This window comes from Fopius arisanus, unplaced genomic scaffold (assembly GCF_000806365.1).
Source record: "Fopius arisanus strain USDA-PBARC FA_bdor unplaced genomic scaffold, ASM80636v1 scaffold00021, whole genome shotgun sequence".
In the NCBI taxonomy this organism is placed as follows: Eukaryota; Metazoa; Arthropoda; class Insecta; order Hymenoptera; family Braconidae; genus Fopius; species Fopius arisanus.
The window spans coordinates 246930-269677 of NW_011887760.1; the positions used below are offsets into that span (position 1 = coordinate 246930).

General features: G+C 40.7%; 1 protein-coding gene across 1 annotated transcript in view; it reads right to left on the reverse strand.

Moving 5' to 3' along the window:
• The window catches only part of cut (homeobox protein, cut), a gene marked incomplete at its 3' end in the record, with an annotated part of 80230 nt that extends 59743 nt beyond the window's left edge, over positions 1–20487 (reverse strand). Inside the window, 2 exon segments of the mRNA XM_011301266.1 lie at positions 15152–16540; positions 20071–20487. Coding sequence (XP_011299568.1) covers positions 15152–15259 — 108 coding nt within the window. The 5' untranslated portion in view covers positions 15260–16540; positions 20071–20487.
• Between the last annotated feature and the right edge of the window lie 2261 nt (positions 20488–22748).

Consider the following 22748-nt stretch of genomic DNA (forward strand, 5'->3'; position numbering starts at 1 on the left):
GGTTAAAGATCTCCTCCGGCGTCCCGGCGCCCCCGTCTTCAATGAAACAACCGATTTTACTCCATAGCATTCCTGCCAAACAACGGAAAATCCTCCATTCGTCCGTGATAAACAGACAAATGCCAAACTCTCGAGGATTCCGCGATATTTTCCTCCAACCGTATTCATATCCCCAGCATCTTGGCATTCCCATTGCACGTTTTATCCATATGATATGACTGTCTCACTTTCGCCCGTTGATAATTCGAGGAGACTAAGACGGATAAAAGACGATGGAAGGCCAGATTCTTGTCTTTCTCACACTGACCCCCCCGGCAACTCAAGTGTATAAAATTCACTGTAGGTTGGATGGAGAAGGACTCATTCGACCCCGGAGAAGTGAGCGGGGTCCTGGAGTTCGATGCCTCCTGATGTTGAAGAAAGATAGATAGAGATACTGTATCCAACAGAGTAGGGACGGGATAACGCCAACCTAGGGTAACCGCCTACTTTTTTAAACCACGCCTACTCTTCATTCTATACATACATTCTAACCAATATTATAGATTGGCTTGGCACGTTATGCACGTCAAGAGATATTGTAAAAATCATTACCGATCGTTATGCATACTTGACGCTAAGGCAAACCGTGAAAATAACATGATTGATCTTCACCATTCCTCCATTTGCCTCTACCCCTCGCTCTTCTCATTGTAATGGCTCTTGCCTTTATCTGCCTATCGTTTTTCCAAGATAATTTGCCTGTTGAAAGCCTCAATCGGTATACACTGGAATTAACTAAGACATCGAATGTTATCTTCAGATCACTAGTAACGAAAAAAAAAAAAAACTTCTCGTGTAGTGTAGAAATATGGATGACTTATCACGATGTGGTACGTGATACCGTCAGGAAAATCGAAGTTCTTACGTAAAACCGATCGTACTAATGCTACATTGCAGATGACACTGCCATTACAATAAGAAGCAATGAAATTAGACATTTCCTGTTCGGCTACTTATAATCCCTTTTGAAATCCATCATTCATGCATTCGTACATTGTACAGTGGCCACTGAAGAAATATCAAAGGATGAATAAAAAATAGGAGAAAAAACAGATGACTTCCGCCTCATACTGGGAGGTTGTTTGAAAAAATAAATAAACAAAGCGTGAGAATGTTAAACGATTTCTGTTCTCTTAACCTCTCTGTCTGACTATCGGTAGACTTAAATCTACTGCGGGGTAGAGATGGCGAGGAAAAGCAAAAGGTTGATGTTTACATATGGTACATGGGTTCTTATGTGTTTATGTTAGTGAGCAAAGTGGTCAACCCCCTTGATGTCTGTTACCCGTGATCACCCAAAATCCCTCAATATACCCATCTCCGTTGGAGATGTGCAAGCCTTGGGGCACTATATTCATCTCCTTCTACCTCTCGACGGCTGTTAGAAGTGACTACAAGCGTAAACACGTGCACTAGGTATACTACAGTCGCGCGCAACACGCGGTTGTGGGCGCGCGTGGAACGCGATACTCTCTCGCCCCATTGATGCACACAAATACAACTTCTCCGTCACACGGTTAACGTAAATGCCATCGTAAACGATATTCATATTCACCCGTTTTAACGGAAACAAATCCACTAAGTCCATTATCACTTTCTCCTGAAAATTCTCCCTTCGCCGATCGCTTCCCCCTCGAAAATCGATCTATAACCGAAATATATATTAATTTTATATTACGGGAAAGTAGCTGACATGGAAATATACACATGTTCGTCTAAACAGGATGTATATATTTTATATATCAAAATTTGTATAATATATTTTAGTTTTCACCGGTTGTACATGATATTTTTTTACTTTTTTCAGTAATAAGGATGGAATAAAGTGTCGGAAGATTAACCTTCGAGTATTCCGAATGCCATTTTGTCTTCAAGTTCGAGAGCCAAAGATATATTCATTCGTAATGGCCGCAGTGTGCAGTGAAGCATATATCCCTGCCGACCTCCGTGCAATAATCACACGTCAGAATGCATCAGGCAAGGGATCGAGGTCTATCCTCTTCATTCCTTTTATCCTGACTCCCCCCTTCATCCATTTACAGCCACTGGCCTCCTCAGCCATGTCCGAATGGTGTATTTTCAACCATCACCGTGAACTTTAAATCAGAGGAATTACCAAATCAAGAGCCAATTGAAGAAATTGCATTGAAACGATCTCTCAATATTTCACGCGCTCATATTATCTGAGACGGTGAACTAATCTCGGCATTACGATCCCCCTGATACCCGGCTGTCGACTCTTGGCAGGTCGAAAACTAAACAGCTGAGAGGAAGCTAAGAGGGTTAATCCCAGATATTAGGTTAGAATAGAGGTGCGCCATGTTTTGCTGGGCGTTGGAACCATAATTTGGGATTAGTCACCTGATCTTCAATAAATAACCAAATGACACATGATAATCACTGCTGAAAAATCCTGAAGAAATAATCAAAAGCTAATTAAATGAATTTCATCTCGTAAAGAATTTTCCAATTGATGTGCAATATTTACGGGGCTTTTAAAAATTTTGGGAAAAAAAAGTGGGAACATATTTTAGTTCAGTCTAGAAGCAACATCAAAACGAATGATTTCAAATGAATCATCACTAACGTGTGATACCGCAAAACTCCACCGCATGATGTAATAATACTGAAATCGATTTCACAAATCTCTCAGTACAGTTAAAATTGATTCACCATGTACCTCACGCAATTGGACTCAACCGGGTATTGCATTAAGAAAGCCACGTCAAGCCATAATATATCAGAAATGCTCCTCAACGCTCTGATGATGATTCTCGTACTCTCGATCTTCGAATCGAGACCGCTGTATAATTGAATATTTATCGCGATTACCAATAATAAAAATCATCATGTTGCATGAATGAATATTTCCGGCCTGTCGTAATTATTCCCCACGTGCAACAAAGTAACCTGCTCCTACCCATCTCCCGGTATTTTCCCAAAGTATCAATTTAACACTGTAAAGACCCTCCGGAGATTATCAGTTTTACATAGACTTAAATGTCTCCCTCTCGCACATCTGCCATAGGTAAACTCCATCAATATTCACCCCCTTGTGCCACCAAGAAACTCACTCCGAGTGAATGCGTTCACGCGTTCATAAATCGGATCCTGGGGTCACCCTTGGATGAAAAAAAAAAAGGCCCGGTGAGAAGTAATAAAGAGGAGCTCACTTGGCCGCCATCGAGTCCGAATGGATTTCACCACCTCCTTCAACAACTTCTCACCATCCGCATGTCCTGTACCCGCTGGAAATCCCCAGGACTCCTCTCGTTATAAATCCAATTAGCGACGAGACTTTGAAGTGGCTCCCAAACACTCTCCAATCCTTGAAGTTCCAGTTCCTTCTGAGGTCAAGGGCTTGAATATTTTTCATCCTCATTCTCTCCCCCTCCCTCCCTCGCCCATTCATTCAATTCACCCCCACAATTCACGAGTAATTATCTCAGTTTCAATGTCACCTTAAGGCAAAGTCATCACAACAGGTTTTGAGATTTTTTATTTAAGATTATATCACGCATTCGATACCACATATGTTCAAATAGGAAATGATATTCGCATCAATGATGAGTGTCTGCATGTTGGTTGTATGGCAATAGGTAGAACATATCTGCATATCGGGTGACGTTGAAAAATTAGGCGTGTATGAATGGCCCCTGTTCCCCTTCCTCGTCCTCGTCCATCCCTGACATTCACTTCCTTCACACATAGAGGGGTCTTTGCCGGAAAAAAAAGTATATGCAGCGACAAAGAAGGTAGCCTCCCCATAACAAGCAGCAAAATGTGGCCTTAGGTGGTTTTGATATATTAAGAGGTAGAACTACGACGATTGGATGAATTCGATTCGAGGGTCCGGTACCGTCTAATTTATATAGACCGAGTCTTTTTTTTTTTCACTGTTATTTCGAAACCGATAGAAGGGTGTGACTCAACCCCAAACCCCTCGTATTCCGGTGCATGAATCAGTAATAAAATCGACGCAAGAGTTTCACACGATTAAAAATTCACGACTCTAAAATAGATTTGGCTAAAGAAACACCTTTCATGTACGATGCATTGGATGTATTGTCTTCTACATCCCAGAGTGGTTTTATCCTGTTGAAGTGATTGGACGAAAAATCAGTGAACCAACATTTTATGAACACTCAACAATATCTCAATCTCCAGAAAACTTATTCTCGTTCTCGTCTACTAGGTCTCTGTTCACACCGTTCAAAGTGGTTATATACCATTGTACCGGATGTACGGTTGAAGAAGTTCGTATATTCCTTATCCCGAATGAGTGAAAACCCGTCGGCGGTCAGACAAACGTCGCGCTACAATGTACAACGATCGTTCATGTCCCGAAACGGACGGGTCCAAGGACATCAGAAGGGGTTGCCCATTGTTCATAGATTTAACCAGTGAATAACACCACGAGAATCAATTTCTCTCATCTTCCATATCTCATGATGGGTCAAACAATGAGATCATTGATTGTCAACGATCGATTCATCCCCCAATAAATTTTATAATGAAAAAAATGATGAATCCAGAGAAATTGTTGGAGTGAAGGATCGATGAAGCCTCAATTTCCAACAACTCCACCAGCAACGAAATAGATACGTGTGAACGTTCGGTTGCTTAATAACCCGTATACTCACTCACCCTCAACTTGGGATGATCCTGTGTGTGTTTGTATGTGTTTTAACGGTTGTAATAGAGACTGCAGTGAATCGAAGACGAGCCTACATGTTCAGCCACTAATGCTACTTCAACCTCGTGTGTCTGTTGGATTCATATAGGTAATGGATGGTACGTTACAATTACACAGTTGCGGGCGTATACACTGTTCCTCGATTCTAATTGCGAGGAGTCCCGGACAATTAGAAAGTGGTTTAATTGAAAGCATTTCGCAAGGACGATTGCGATACATCGACGTGGGCTTCAGTGAATACAGTAGTGAAGCATTTGACTTTTCTTTATTATTTTCATATTCGACATTGTCAGTTCGTCAATTGATCTTTCATGATGGATGGGAAGTGATGTGGGAAGTAATGATGCCTGCGGAACGAGTGAAAATGTGGTATTGAGGGATGAGGAAATCCAGACAAGAAGGCTGAATTAGCAATCGCACCAATAGCGTTCAAAAACATCTCTCACATACACGAATGCGTGCTTGTAATCGCTTTACGATTCCCACCAACGAGAGAGGCGCAACACTCAGGGGGGCTCTTATCTTTGACTACTTTCCCCGGTGATTTGAGCCTCAATACCAATACACACGGCTCAGCTGTATTGTGCAGCACCGATTGGTGCCTGGGTATTGGATTTGTAGGTTGTTTTCATGGAGAGCAATGATGGTTGCTATTGAACAATTCTCGACGATTCAATGGGGGCTCCGATCGTTCGGTATGGAGTGTAATGTAATGGCTTGATAAGAACTGATAAGGTTTGGTTAAGTGCTGTTATTGTTATCTGTTGGTATTTGATTTTTCCATCATCGGAGATATTCCTGGAGTTATGAGGTCGAAAGAAAAATACAGAAAACCATTTTTTTAAGGATTTAATAAACAGCCTTTTTTAGCTTTGTAGAGTGATTAGTAATTACTACTATCTCGGAGTTGATTTTTGGTGCTTATCTTTCGTTAATTTAATAAATTTCCTCATCTTTGTGCTAATTGTGGAAAACATTGAGCAGGATGTTGAGGACTTGGGTCTATCTAATCCCCTTTATAGGTATAGCACGAGGGTAACTAGATATCGCGTGCACTTTAGATTAGCGACAGGTGGAACGTGTTTTGTTGGTTGGCGTTGTTGGAGAACGTTTGGATAGTCCTTCAGCATCGGATTGGAAGGGAAGGTGTGAAATCAGTTAGAATTAGGGAGTACTTTTGCCACTCCTCGAAATTGATTAAAGCGATTTGAGACGTTAGTTAGGCGGACACGGGACAGCCATATCAGTGGCCATTGGATTTCGTAACTCGGTGGAGTCGTTAATGAATTAATCCTGTTTTAGGAGATTAACACGTTGATCCGGAGGATGTCTGAGTGGCTTTAGCATTTAGCCAGCTGTCCCGTACGATTTTGTTGGATTTTTGTGTGAGACTGTGAATGGGATATAGAAACTTCCGTCACCGGACATTAACTGAAGTACAGCTCATTAACGAGTTACGCTTTTAGTTGTTACCTATGGACTTTTGCACAGCAGTAGTAGTCTCGCTGTAACATTATGCGGATCTAAATTTACGTATGTGCTCGCCAGGGATTGCGATCCGGTCCTATAAAGTGATGACGCAACAGGGTACCAGCAAAGCCCATGCAGACCCCAATAGGTTGAGATGAGAGCCATTGTATGGCAATCTTATAATTTAGACAATCACCGATCAATTGAATGGGCCTTTACTACTGCCTATGAAACATGCAGTGAACGTACGAAGCACCAAAGCCAACGCACAAACCAAGCGCACGAAAACCCAACGGGAATGATGAATGAATGAAGGGACAAGAACGAATGAATGGACAGATAGTTGGCTCTGGCTTTAAACGTTCGTAAATAACCCCCCTTGGCCGCCTTCATTCAATTACTTTCAATCGCTTCGAGCCAATAGATACAATTTAAAAATCCAACGTTAAACTGCGATGCACTTGACAAACATCTCCTCAATAATGGAGGAAAAAAAATGAGAGAGATAAATGGGATTGAACAGAGTTGAGAGTTGAGTTAAGTCAGTGGAATGAGACGTTTATTTCTTTTTTTTATTATTTTGTTTTGTTGTGTTTTGTTGAAAAGTCATTGGGATAAAGATGATGTGTTAAAGGTACGTTGAATTCAGGTGTTGGAGTTTGTCGACTTTTTGGGTGGATTTGGTTCAACTGGGGCTACTGTGTGTAAACCCAATCCAACGAATAAACATAGAATGAGGAGGGAAAATGGACAAAAAAATAGAGGAAAAGTGGATGAAGGGGTGGAAGGGGGGAAGAGTGAACTGGAAACGTGAAACGGCGCCCTCGACGCGTCGACTGTAATGGACAGCGATTGGTACAGATGGCCTATGCGCGCATATACGCCGTCGCGTCACGTCCGGATGAATTTACATGCTTAAAACGATAGTGACCGAGAGGAGGGACACGGAGGCGAGTTTCCAACTTCCGAGTCTCATCGATCTTCCGCTGGTGATCGACGTGTGTCACGTTGTCTTTTCCGTCAGATATCTCGAAGCAAATTCTATCAATGCTCACGAAAATTCCCTCAACTTGAGTAATAATATTTTTACTAATTCATTTCCACTTCATTCCAGATATTCAAATATCAAGGAAAAGTAATGATTATTGACGACGTGACATATCCGGCTAGTCGTCAAAGTCAATAGGATTTCCTCGGTGCCCGCAAAATGAACGGACGTGAATCGATGGTGATGAGGAAAAAAAAAACGAACCGAGAAAGGAGGGAGGAGATGGGCTGAGTGTTATATTCTCTCACTCAGAATAATAGAGGGAGAGAAAAAAAAGGAGAGAATAGAAAAAATAAAATGAGACCGAGCGCCACGCGCTATCGGCGAAAGAGCGGAGACCGTTAGCCACGCTCGACCGCTGTTCACTTCCGCTTTTCGGTGGCCTTATCAATCGGTCGTTCCGTTCGCTCGTTTTTGGACCTTTTAATTGCCACACATATTTCCATGTACATATATGGGTTTTATTTATATTTCCGTGGAATTCAATAACGCCACGGGGTTCCCCTCGCCTTCCCCCATTCGACCCCCTTCAAAAATGTTCAAAAATTCTTTTTACGAGCGTTGAGTCATACTTGTGGACTCAATATATTGACGGGGCACTAAAATTTATAAATAGGACAACCATACTTCTTTTCCTCAAATCGAAGCGATTGTTTTTCTGATTGCGCCCATGAAATATATCTTTCCATTTTTATCTCAGAAAATCCGTGGAATTTCCTTAATGGCGTAGTACTAGATGACTATAAAAATCTCAAAGACAAGATAAATACGAGAATGAAAGAAAATTTCTATCGACCTCAGCCTTGGGGCCTTATTTACGATTTTGGGGGAGAAAATTCATTTATTTTTAGATCATTTTTTTTTACTAATCAATGACTAATTTGACATGCTTGGGCTCGTGGGGCATTTCCATCGAAATTCATTAAACTCGGTGACAATTTTATAATTAATACAGTAGCTACGCTTACAGCACAACGTGTGACCAGCGGCATCAACGGTTAATCATGAAAAATGGACAAAAAATGAAATTCCACCGACAATGAATGCATTATTCGATGCAAGTGCATATGTAACATAAATTTAGCAATGTAAAAGACATGGTGGGGAGGATATATCGAGGGGGACGGGAGGAGTTGCGTTGAGGGCTGGTGAGCAGTGTATCGCTCGCGTGACAACGCGTACAAAACCGCCTCCTCTTTACCTCACCCCTCCAAACATCACGAGGTCTCCTTTTACCCCAACAACTTGGGCGCAATATATAGACGCTCGACCGACCGCGTGAATATTCATTCACTCGCGGCGCTAATTGGCGATACGATGACTATTCATGATTTAACGATTTTCAATAGCCATTACTTGACACGCCGACGCATAACGAGACCATTCCCCCAACATACTGACTCTATATGTTAAGAAAGCATATACCACATTGAAAAATAAAATATAATGTACAAAACTTGATGTTCATGAGCAGTAGTCGGTCATATCATGAGGGCTTAAAAATATACACAGGGAGATTCATGAGTGTGGATAAGATACTATCCGTGTAAATTATGTTTATTCCTCAGTGTTGTGTACATAATTGCTTGCACATTGCAGGTTACTAAACTCCTTGGTAACGTGTTAGGTATACATATGTGTTACCTGACTGTTTAATAATCATGATAAAGTGAGGCAGATGATTGACTCCCTCTCTCTCTCTTCCCAGATGCATGCTCTTGAGAAAATGTACGTATGTATGTAATTATCCTGCATTAATTTAATATGGAGAATCGAATATTCGTCAGGTAAGCAGTTAAACGCTCGTAATTTTCATGTGTCTCAATTGAATAAATTCATTCATTCATCAAGGAAAATGCCGAAAAACTCAATTCTATCTACGCATCAACCTTCGAAATTTAATTGGATTCTAAAATAGAATCCATCTCGGCAGTAATAAAAATAGACATTACTTTGGGGAAAATTTATAACTCACAAGGTCTTTCTATTTCATTTAATTTCTCCATTTCACGATTTGCACACTCAAGTCAATTCGTTCTGGTTGAACAATCGGTAGTGTCAAGTGACGTTGCGCATTAAGCTTCAAAGAAACAAATCAGAAAGAGAAACAGAGAGCGGGAAAGAGAGAAAGAGTGAAAATGAGGAAAGTGAGGGGGGCTTTAGACATGCCTCGTAAGTTCGATAAACGTACGTGCAAGTCCGAGACGATAGTTTCTGTAAATCAAACGGTCCAAGTCACTACCTAAGTACGCAATGCTCAGTCCGAAAGTTTATTTAGCTCAGTCTTTATGGGCTCACTTTGAATTCACGCGTAGCTGAAATTGCTTGTATATTCCCCCCCACTAACATTTACCCCCCCTCCTCGCTCTTATTCAATTCCAAATGTTGGCGTTCCTCTATTTCGCTCTATAGATTTTGCAGGCCTTTCCACATGCCTATACGTAGAGTATATTCATCTGGAATTTTTGGAAACAATCCAAGTGACTTTTGGGCATGTAATGGGCTACATTTTGCTGTGAGAAAGGATAAAAAGTAAAGAGACAATTTATGTATTGAGACAGTAGAATGTGCCAATCTACTTCTTAATAGTCCAAAAGAACGAAAAAGAATGAGATAAAAATGAAGAAAGAGCGGTATAACAAACGAGGAGATGTCCATGCCATCAGTCTCTGTCTATAGTTAGAGTGAGACTAAATGCTATTAATTAACGTAAATCCCCAGAAAGGCATGCAATTATATAGACTCGGTCGGGCTGCAACGCAGTTGTTGGGTACAGTTTCAAGAGTTTGACCAACAGAAATGAGCACCAATACCCGGACAAATTCAACGTCTTTTCAATCTTCATGCCAAAATATTTCACAGTGGCATGTTTCTCGGTGTTGCGGCTCTATCCCTCTGCACTCTGGGGTCCTCTTAACTATTATTTCAACCGGAAGGTCCGGTGGGGGTATGTGAAAACACAAATGGGGGGCGCGGGGCCTCGCGTGCCTCGCGCATCTGTTGCGCTCAATACACGGGGTAAATACACCGGCAAATAACACGAGGCCAAATGCATACACTCAAGAATTACTAGCATTTTTACATCCTTGTGGCTTCCTACCTATTTTCAACGTGTTTACGGTTATTTGTTTAATGAAACGCGTTTAACATATCATTTTTATGAATTCATTATCACTAAATTCAACCGAGAGAATGTGAACAATTTTTTTGGTTGACTAATTTATAGTTTAATGACAGGATGCCCTATTTTTTGGTTGGAAATGTTACCGAAATACAGAAAAGAGCTATATTTATTTTTTAGCGCAATCATATTGGAAAAATTCGTATAGTAAAATTGGCCAGGATTATCTTGGGAATTTTCGCACAATTTTTTTCCCTGTGTAATCAACAGTAAATCGAATGGAAGGGTTTTTGGAATTGATGTCGAGGGGAAACTGATAAAAAATACCATGAACGGCATCGATATGTCATGTCTCCGACAGTCAATGTTTCATTGCCGGTGAGCTAACAGTCCGGGAGACATTGGTGGCTTTCACCGCGGTGGTCTGCTCCCTACATTCAGAAGTCCCACCAATAATCTCAATCTCGCCTACCATCAATTCATTTATCCATCGACAAAAACAGACGTTAATTTTTCTTGCTCAATTAAAAAAATTTTTATTTCCGCGCTAATACAATCATCGCGCGTTTCGAATACATATTTTTAGATAAACCGCGGATGAATCACTACTTGGCGAGATCCACACAACAATTTCCCCTCTCACGGACTCGGGAATAATTGCCTTTTTTCATAAATCGCTTGAAATCCCTCAACCACTTGCGCTCAAACGAAATCGACGGGACATCAATTCCACATCGGAAGACTTTGAATTAATCATGAAATTGCCCAGAAAGCTACGACAACGTAAATATAAATTACCAAAACCAATTAGTCATCGATCGATACCTAATTACAGCTAGAAATTACTCGACATATCATATTCTCCGAAAGAGATACGAATTCGTGGATTCGCTGGGTTTGACTCATCGTCACGCGACTCACTCATGGTCGTAATACAAACGACATTACCACTTTTGTTTCACTCCAAGATAGAATAATAATCCCACAGCATGTGCATACGTCTCGACTTGAATAATTCCTCCCGAGGTAACACCGTGAATTTGAAATAAGACCTAGACGAGAATTTTCCTATTTCAAGTGAAATTCACATCGATATTAAACCTGTCTGGAGTAACGAATAATACGAATAATTCTTTTATACTGACTAGGGCACTTATGAATTATTTTCCAGTTAAAATTCCCTATCCTTGATATGAGTTGTCCCACGCTCTCCCATGGCAGTCATCGCTCATCACGATTTATTTTCTCTGAAATACTCTGGTGGCATCTCCCGCCCGCGTGACTCACACACGCGCCTCTTCGGCTGCTGTCTGATGACTTCTCAGCAAGTGCTGCCCCCACACGGGAATTTCGCAAACTTTTCACCCCTCCGCACTTCTCCTACCCCCCTTGGTCACCAAGCTTCAACGGATTGAGGAGGGATCAGCGGTGGGGGAAAAAGGACAACTGCGTGGGGCAAAGGCAATTGGAGTGGGATTCGAGAGGGAGAGCCCGAGAGAGAGATACATGAAAATGTGGATGTTAAAGTTTTGTCCATTCAAACTTGATCCTTTATGATTTCGTGTATGTGTCTGGACATCTATAATATAATCTCGTTTGGGGGAGCAACCGGTACACGACTCGCAGGTTTAATTCGCGCACTTCTTATTACGTATTGGTACTTTCTGATTACTCCGTATAAATTAATTTTTTTATTTACAGATGCCAAGGTGTCTTGTCTCCTGCTATTTGTATTTTTGTATATTTGGATTGATGCAATTTACGGAATGTTAGGTGAATCGATCTTTCTGGAACTTGATTTCTCTTGTTCCAACTGAAAGGTGAAATCGCGGAGAATCGGAAAGCCGGAAAATTGCGTCTTCGTTTCCCTCTTTACATTAGTACGGATACAGACGGTTGTAAGGAGTATTCGTGACTTTTTCTCTTTTATTACACTGAGAGAAATATTCAATAAAAATTACGTGTATTTTCCGTAATTTTGGAGCGAAATGTGGTTGTCGGAAATTTTACGGAACTGTCACGTAATTTTTATCTAAAGTCACGGAATTTTTCCGCGATGTTCCGTAATTTTTATCTGAATTATCGGTGAAAAATAACGATACCGTCACTTAAATTTTTCGAATCAACTCCGTAATCGGTAAGTAAACTGAAAGTTCCGTAATTTTTACTAAATATTTCTCTCCGTGTAGAATGTTTTCGTCTCTTTCACTTGAGATTTTTTTTTCAGTTGGGTGAGAGAAGAGAGGCAGAGTGCATTCGCCTGCGGGCCAATCAGTGCCGAATCATCTTTTTTTCTGGGCTTTTATTTTTCCCTTCTGCTCTCTCGCCTTCACTCGATTCTCATCGCTCACCCTTTTTTTAGAGATTTTTTTTCCAACGTTTTTCAGACATCTGTTTGTTTCCTTTCTTCCAAGAATTTTGTCATAGGTTTCGGGAGATATTTATAGGAATCGATTATTATTTTCGAGAAGTTTCTTTCATTACTCGTTTGTCGAGTCTTCATACGACACATAATGATGAGGATTAACGACCTGGACGATAACTATTTTCGCCGGATTTTTTCGGTGTATTTTCAATCCCAGGGACGATTTGCTTAATCAATGAATCCAGTTATTACGAAAGCTGATGGGATTAACTGTTAATACACCGAGCGCTGTTAATATCACATACGATCTGTAATCCATATGACGTTGAATATGAGTCTGCGCGTTATTAAAACCAATTGCGCGTTACTTTACATAATAAAAGATATATTAAAAATAAATAAAAAAAATATATCAGAGCTTCATGCACTTTCTTTCGAGCGGGTCAATTTAATGCAGCATCAAATTTCGCCCAAAAACGTATGAATACGGATTGTGTACGCGATGCGTTTAGCCGCAAAGAATTGACATAAGCACAAGGAGGATATTTTTTCAGAATGCGGTGAAAATAATGCTGGGGTGAATGAAAGCTCTGCGGGGCTTGTGAGTAATGAGCTTATGCACTTGTACATTTTGGGAAGATGAAGACTGTTTATGTGGGCCACAAAGTCCCTCGTCCTTTTGAGAGTCGCGTGATATCGCGCGCGCCGGCATCACCACCACAACGACCCTGAATCGCCCAACTATTTCACCAAACACCCAAGTACCCCACCGCATTTACAGGGGGAGCAGTAGAGCAAAGAGGGGGGGGGGGGGGGGGGGTAAAGGAAACTTTGACCCGGAACTATCCTCAAACCGGCCCGACATCGACCTCCCTTTCGCACCTAATGTTCTGTACAAATCACTTGTGCTTAAAGTGGATGATGAAAGACGATCCCGGGGACTACCGAAGTCGATCGAGTTTCAATGGAACTGATCAGTTATTAAAATTACTCGTGAAATTTCAGTACAAGAATTTCAAACTCATGCAACCGTAATTTACCGTTGGATTTTTTTTTCCTGTCCTGAAACAGCTGGGAATATATGAGGGGTACTCAGTGAATTCGATATTCAATTATCGTGATGAGTAAAAATTCAAGGTATTCGTGAGATATTAATGATCGAGAATGGAAATCTTGAATTTGATTTTAATTTTCAAGATTAGTGGATTTATGGAGGGTGGAATTTTGAAGTTAATTCGAGATATAATATTGAGAATTCAGCTGCAATGATCAGCGAATATTACAACAATTAGCATTTCGGTGTTCTGTTTAGTGTAGGAGGTAAAGGTTTGATGTTGGAATGTAGTCACTTTGAGGATACTCTTGGCAGTTTCGAAAAAATATAAATAAAGATGGGGTGTCGATTTTTAGTCGACTTTGTGAGTAGAAAAATGTGTCACTCGGGAAAAAATGTTAAACTGAGAATTTTCGGCTCAATTATCGTGAGCGATTGAATGAGCCACTGCATCAGCGGAAATTAGTAGCAAGAACAGAGGAAATAATCGAATTACAATTTCTAATATCGTTGGCATAATTTACGGTGGAACAATAATTCAACTATAACGTCGTCAAAAACAATTCAATAAAGACGCAGTTCCTTACGCGAGTAGACACACGAAAATCTGTGCTATAACGACTATCTCCAGAGGAAGAAGCGATAAGTACATTGACGGTAGACAATTTCATAATTACACTTATGAATTCACCAATTTTGCGACATTACTCTGTACCCCTTCTGCCATTTGAAAATTATAACTCTTGGAAATTTCTCAAGAGCAAATTTCGCAGGCCACAAAACTCCCTCTTTGACTGTCAAATTATCCCGAGAGTCATTATTGCACTGTCGAATCGCATCTTAAACTTTATTTCCATGGGGTAATTGAAGTAAGATGTGTCACAATCTCCAACGATTCACCAACTGACACTTTTTAATTTTTCAAGACGAAGAATCCAATTAATCCAACGAGGAAAAATCCTTTCACCAATTAAGAAAAAAAATTCACCAACTTTATCGATGATTGAACAGACAACAAAATAATTGAGAGATTATAGCAATCAAGTTTTTTACAACCGCCAATTATTTTCGTACACGGGCACTTTAATTTTTCCACGCGGCGATAATTTACGCAATGAAGAAAAATCAATGTCAAGGAATACGGACGTGCGTTAGTTTGCCGATTTTCATAAGATTCATTAAAGAATTAATTTCGAAAACTGGCACCCCTCGGAAATGGCATTTGCACCCTCCAATTTGTACAGTGGGAGACATTAATACCGAAAATTATCCCCTGATAGGGAAATACGGATAAAACTTGATGAGGATCGAAGATTTGACAGAATGAGGATAAAAATGATAAAACATGGTGTTACCTGTTGCCAGAACTGTACGAGAAGATAGATCCTCTCCTTCTTAAACAACCAATCCATGGACTGCATGGCTTGCAGATCAAGTGAATTAGTCTCTGCAGAGGCTTGCATAGTTGCAAGAGCCGCTGCTGAGTTCAATGAATTAAGTATTGGCTGCTGTAGTGCCGCTGTCACCGATGTATTACTACCGGTTACCAGATTGGCGTGGTAAACGGTTGTAGCGGTAGCTGCATCATCAGTACCACCAGAAGCCAACAATTGGGCACCAATTGGCGCTGATGGCCCCTGGAGACCCAGTGACGAAGCCACTTTGACGGCTTCGATGTTCTTGGATGGTTTAAAAAAAATCCACCTCCGGTCGTCGTTCTCCACCACCTCACCCTCACTTTTATCTTTATACGGAGACACGACGCCGGATAATATTATTCAAATCACTCCAAATTATCACCAACTGTATACGTACTCAGTAATACAGCGTACATTATTCCACATCTATTTCTATTTTTCCTCAATGAAAAAAATGTGAAATATCTCTTCCCTGCACTAATTGTCACTGTTCATTTTCTATTTTCACTGAATACAGACGACATCTCGTTCTGTAACGTATCATTGCCTTGATCCAAATCGTTCACAATATTCCTCTTCTTCATCAACTGCTCATCTCAACGTTCATTATAATATCCACACTTTGATTAATGTCCATAAACAATACGCCCCCAGTGTTCACAGTACTCAATCACTTGTCAATAACTCGGATGTACTCATGAAATAATCACAATTCACCGCGGATCGTTAAAACTCAGTTTCTTGCCGGTGTGTTGAATAAAAAATTTGCAACATAACAGAACTTTCAAATGAAAACAACACTTGTCACGTTTCCAATGATCACTAGTCAATTTTCTTATGCTTTATTTTTCTCAACGTCCGTCACTTCTCTTCGAGAGGTGGCAGTGGTCTGTCAGGCACGTGTAAAAAAAAACGGTGAAAACTCCCACGGGTTATAATCCTTGATGATTGACTGACAAAAGCCAAATTACAGATATTACTTCACTCTCGATGACAATGAGTTTTCCGACGCACCACTCGAGTCAGTCCAGATCACTCAAAACTTTTCTCGAAAAAATCAAAATAAAGAAGAACTGAGTACTCCAATATAATGATATATTACACTGAATGATCATTGATCATTAATATCCAGTGGCCAATCACAAACAGGTCTGTTGAATTTTTTTTTCTTAATAAAACTGTCTTGTTATTAGTATATACACGATGATGATTAAAGCCCCCTGACACCACACAGTTGCCGCGTTTTAACAATAAATACTCCGGTGTGTGTTAACGGGTGCCTCAAGCTAAAGCCCAAGACCGTCCAAGCAGGCTCCTAACCTGAAACTAAGAGCTACCGACTGTTGGATCCAATCCATGGAGGAGGTGCTCAACAAATAGTGGGGGTAGGGCGTTAACAAATGACAATAGTGGGGGTAAGACGTCCCACTGAATAACCAATAAACGTGGCCATTTTATCCCCACTACTATCAACAATAACGCCCGTACTCGAGACAATGTTACCCTGGTGGGGGGTATTTTCATAGAGTGGGGAGAGACCGAGGGGGGGGGATGAGTACAGAGCGGTGAGCATGACAGAGAGGTAAGGGTGAATCTCACCGTCGAGGACGAGGGAATTAGAGTGGGGTTGAAAATAGTGTGGAACCGGAGGCTGGCTAGGTGGTCCCTTCGAAGCAAATCTCATATTTTCAACTCCCCGACTCTCTTCCTCCCGCCCTTTTACCCAACACCCTTCCATCACCTTACCACCCCCTTGCCATTTTTTTTTTCCCTCATTTTAACCCCCTCCTTCTTCAGGGCTATACTCTTCTCTCAGTCCGTCTTATACTAGTGTTATCCCTCTTTTACTCCGATCGCTTCTCCTTCTGTTCTATTTTATTCAGGTATATAGGACTTCAAGATCCTTCGGCCTCAGGTCGCGACGGTATCGGCTTCCACGAATTGTATGTCGATTAGGATAAATTATGATTCTTATCATCTCATTAGGAAGCGATAGGAGAATAAATGGGAGATTTCTTGATTTTTCTTTTTTTGCAGCTATTGTACTCGAAAAAATATTACGTATAAATAGATTGACTCATCGTTACAAAATCCGTACATTTCGAATACAAATATTTGTGGATATTTACTTGCGGAAAGAAATCACTTTTCAATGCAAGTGTCAGCAATTTTCAAAATTTGTTTTTCAATATTATGAATTTTTTAGACTGGGCTTGGGGGATGAATTTCTCCGAATTTTCATTACAAAATTGCGAGTGACGGATAAGAATTTGTTTGAAAAAATTGGAGAAAAATCATTTCCCATATATTTTTGTGCATTGGGCACATACTTGGGGTTCAATAACATTGTCTCATGAGCACCCACTATTTTTTGTCGCAAATGATTTTTTTGCTCATATCATTGAGGAAACCCTTATCCATGACTTTTTCTTAAAAATTGACAGTGAATTGAAAATAATCTTGACAGCTTGGAGTGAATAAATAAATAAATCATGTGAATTATTGAAAAATAAGGGGAAAAGTGTCACGACACGACAACAATTCCACTTCACTCTTTACTGATGCCTGCAAATAGCAACAAAAAAAAAACAGAAGTAAGAGTAAACGCGTGCAGATAATAGGCGAAGTGAAAAGGGTTAGTCTGGACGACCTGGCTTTTACCACGGAGGGGAATACCAGAGACCACTTCACACCGTGGTAAACTTACTGCCGTGTATACCCCATTGAGCCAACATCCAATATGTATTAATACCCGGAAAATGATAGTCATTTCGCCCCTACAAAATCCTCAAGAATCTAGAAATAAACGCTACAGCATTCATTAACACCCTCTCGACAATTAAAAAAATCAATTTTGCGAAATAATTATGGGTAAATCGGCGTGTTCCCTTTGAGTTATCCAAGTGCTTGTGGAAAAACCCTCGACACGGGGGAAGAGAGAGACCCTGTAACACCCAAGAGGCCAAGAGGAGTGCCGATACATTATAAAAAAATACATATAACATTCCTCTGCATGAAACCCTTCACTAACTCAGACGATTAAAAGCAATTTTTAACGAGGGTGCTTTCACGCATCGAAGGAAATTTTCAAACTCAACTTGACAAACCGCACGAATCACTTCACAGAAATTACGATGCACATGTTTATTAACGTTTCAATCTGACTCGAAACTGAATTCAATAAACTCAGATATTTTTTTTATGAATGTGAAAAAATCAGAAAACTGATGATCACACTAAGTGGATTTTTTCAAAAGATTTTTCAACACAAATTACTCGTTTATATTTGAATTGAGACGTTTACGTGGGGACTTTGCCCACGCCTGAGTGCAGAGAGTATGCTGTCAGCTGTGTAGCTTTTGCATTTAATTCAGTTTATAGCACGAGGATTAGTTTGTCAACGACTAGACACTTTCATAAGTTGAGGAAATGGGATTTCAACTCCTAAAACTACAATCAAAATTTTATTCAACGTTTTTTTTTTCCATTGCTTTTATAAAAACTTTTAATCTAGATTGAATTTTTTTTTTCGGATGAATTAAAATTTGACGAGAGTTGTCGGAATGTAATAGTTAAAAAGTCAAGTTTTATTGTTTTTTTTTTGCTTCGTCCAGCAGAGGGAATCATTTTCATTTGTCTTGGTCGCACGGTGCTCAATAGCTCAGTCAGACGTATATGTGATAAAGTGCGCCAGTAGCGCATCACTGTTTCTAAACACAATGCGAGTCCATCCAACCCGCGATTGTAACAATATATTCTTGGTAAAACACTGGGATGTACCACCACTATCACCCATTCCCCTGTATCATTCGTTATATCACCCTCAAGTTCAAGATCCTAACTCAGGGACAACACCGAATAAGGGGGGACGAGCTACTCCTCTTGACACGATCTCTTCACTAACGTATGAAAAATGTCGTATAAGCGAATTTTTACACCGGATAAGACTGAATAACATTGTGATAAATGAAAAAAGATCGCGATGGGATGAAGTAATGCATTTTCGAATAAAGCCATAAATATTCTTCCAAGTAAATCAGTCGTCACAATTGAAAAATCTCTTATTTCACCGAAAATGAAAAATTTCCTCTCTCTGTTTGTCAGCTTATGGGAAATTTCTGAGAAGTCATTCCGGAAGAAGTGGACAGTTTATCACTTGATACTCAACGTATCCGCAATACTTGACAAAACGAAAGAAAAACAATAAAAATTCCACATTATTTTAGTCCTTCAATGATTCTCATCGCGGAATATCACTGACTCCTGAGGAATGAGATAAAAGATAACTGAAATGAAGAAAAAAAAAAAAACTAAAGACGATGAAGTCTCATCGGATTAAAAGTCGTCAGCAAGGTTCGCTATCTCTCATACGGTTCTCATATTCGCGGACACATAAGGTCTCTCTCTTCCATGGATGCCCTGTCAGGGGGGAACAAGGGGGTTTATAAAGTTGGTTGACCGCTGTAACGTGTAACATACAATATACTCGTATCTGCGTATTCCACGGTCAAGTATCCAAAACGATCACGTTCACTGTCAGATCACAATCGTTAAAAAATATATTTTTCGCGAATTCCTTCCCAATGCCTTCACTTTCATCAGTCACCTATTATCAAAATTTCAATTGAACAATATGAAAAAATTCGAAAAACGAAACGGCCCGTCAAGTCTCAACTTTAGACTTCTCAACAAAATAATCAGAGTTGATTTGACAATTTTTTCATCATGAATGACAAAAATAATAATAGAAAAAAAATAACACATAATAGCAATTGTCACGGAGCACAATGTCACACAAAGATAGTGAGTGAAATGGATAAGGGTCCCCTCGTTGCGTAGGTGTTGCTGACAATCACCTGATTCCCACTGCTCTTCTTCTTCATTCGCATCTCAAAAACTCCCATTGAAAGCCCATTGTCAAACAACACTTATCCCTCCACGCACAACTCCCAATCAAGTGTTCATTATCTTTCCGAGGCGTCGAGAGACAAAAACTCGAACGATCCAATTCCACTCTTCAATCCTAAGAAAGAAAAAAAAAACAAAAAAAAAGAAAATTTCGAAAACAACAATTGCTTCAACGAATCTCCAATGAGAAATTTCCCAACACCCAAAACACCTCAAAAATCAGTGATCAATTTCGCATAATCGATCAACGGTTTGAAAAATAATAACAAATAATGAGTTTGTTATTAAACAGTTTGTACACGCGCACAGTAACAACTCAATTGGAAAGGAACGTGCGTGTGGCGACGGAACGAGTGAAACGTGTATTATACTCGATGCTACTAGGCCTGTGTTCTGGCCAAGACTAACGCGCTCGCGCCAGTGAATTTCTGCAGCCCTCGGGGGCTTTCGGCGCCGGTCATCCCTCCAACTTGCCACTCACAATACCACGCACTTTTAGCACAACCCCGGCGAAATTATTGGCCCCATCCGAGCGATATACGATGCGCACGAGAAACAAGGAGAAGACGAGGGAGAGAAACGAATAAAAAAAAAAGAAAAATAAAAATCTAAAAAATGTCATTGAAGTGTACGGGAATACGTGATGGTCTGGAGTGTCTCGGGGGATCTCAGTGGATGCGATCGAGTCACCCCCTTCGGCCCCTCTCGTCCCCCTTTTCCATCCCTTGGCCCAACTTACCCCGCGGAGTGTGTTTTTTGGGGGGGGGGATTTCACTGGCAAAAAGAGGGGAGAACTCAGTGACAGGGTAGTAGGGATTGTCCGTATTGCGGGATGTCGAGTTCAAGACAAGACTTATCCGGCAAGTTCCACTGGGGCCGGATTGTGGCGCCGCCAAGCGGTAAAACACCCGAAATAACGATATCGGAACGCGGGGGTGATACAACCCCCACTACCACATTTTCCCCCCACCAATTGACACCCACCCCTACGTGATCCATTCGAGATTTATCCCTAGTGCTGTCTCAGTTCCACCAATAGATTTCCCAGCAGCGCTCGCGCTCGTACGAATACCAACGACGAATACGTGGTTGGGGTATACGTTTGTGTGGAATTGTGGAGGTGGTGGGATATTGGGAACGGCGAGTTATTGGAAGTATCGGTGACTTCAACGGCCTGATCAGAGAGACAGGCTCTACCCCTTTCGGCAAGGGTGATCTCTCAAGGGGCCATTATCAGATGTGAGTAGATTCATTGATTTTAGACTGTCATTGTCAGCCACGGTATTTGATTTTGATTATTTAATTGAATCTCGCTGTCACCATAATTTGCAACCTGAAAACTCGATTACAGTGGAGTTCAACGCGCCGGATATTAGGCTCACCCTTAAATCATTGAGAGTCTTTCAAGACGATTCAATTAATTATTTTTAGCATTGCTCATTGCAGTTATTCGGGTTATCGTCGAAAGACGGGGATTCAATTAATAATGGGGAGATGGGAATTGCAGTGCTAGTTGTATTTTGATCTTTGGGAGTTGATTGAGTTGCGCTCGGGTATTGTTGTATTGTTGAATTTTGTGGATTTCCTTGGGGATGAGGTGGAGAGAGGTGAGTCTGGGGTTTCTTTCTGATCAACATCGAGAGTCAAATGCTCGGTGGTAAGGAGAAGGGATACAGAGGTACGAGAGCATGCGCTTGGGTGGGGTGAACTGGGGCGCAGGTTCTGACCCCCTCATAGTCTCCCACCAACGGTTAAATCCATCGTCCTACGTTTTCCACGACACTATTTATTTTAAAATCGTTATGCCCAACTCAACTTTTTCAATCAATTCATGTTTTTTCATCGCAATTTTTGTTTTACTCTTCTTCCATTGCGTGATGATTTCCCATGTGAATATGATTATAATTTGGAAGGATGGAGAATAAGTCGGCAGTAAAGTTTACTTTTTTATAATTGTGAACAAAAAAAAAGAGAGTCATAAAGGTTCGTTGGTAATGGAGAAATAGTATGTGATTTTGACAATGGGAACGAGAAATCTTTGAAGTAAAAATACATCCGGCAATAAGAAACGCATTAGTCAGTGCTAAAGTCTTAGTTGAGTGATTCTCGCGTTGAGGTGGACGATTTTTACGAGCCTCCAAAGACGTACGAAATCGATGCGAAATCATGGCAATTTCTCACTTCTACCTGAATGTTATACTCTCGTGCGCGTTTCCCTAATTACCCATTGTTTCCGTTTTCTCGAGTTCTTACTGTCTTTTTTTGTCAGATGTAAACAGATGATTTTAGGTCCCTCGGTTTTTTTTTTCTCTGCGATTGTGAGCGAGGCGACAAACTCAACAATACGATACTCACCTTTTATTTGTAGATGTGTCATGCTCGCCAATTGTAACGACAGCGGCAATGTAGGCCAGGATGCCCATGGGATCGTATTTCGGCTTACGATGCAACACTCGAGACGCCAGAGTCGTCGTGAGCTTTGAGATGTAGTCCCGGCGATTATAATAGCCGATGAATACTTGATTTTTTCCTGGAATTTTTATAATTACAGTGTTTGCTCTTCAGGTTCTCGGGTTGTCGAGGGTTTTAGAGTTTTCTTCCAGGACTCAGGTATTTTCTTTGGTTT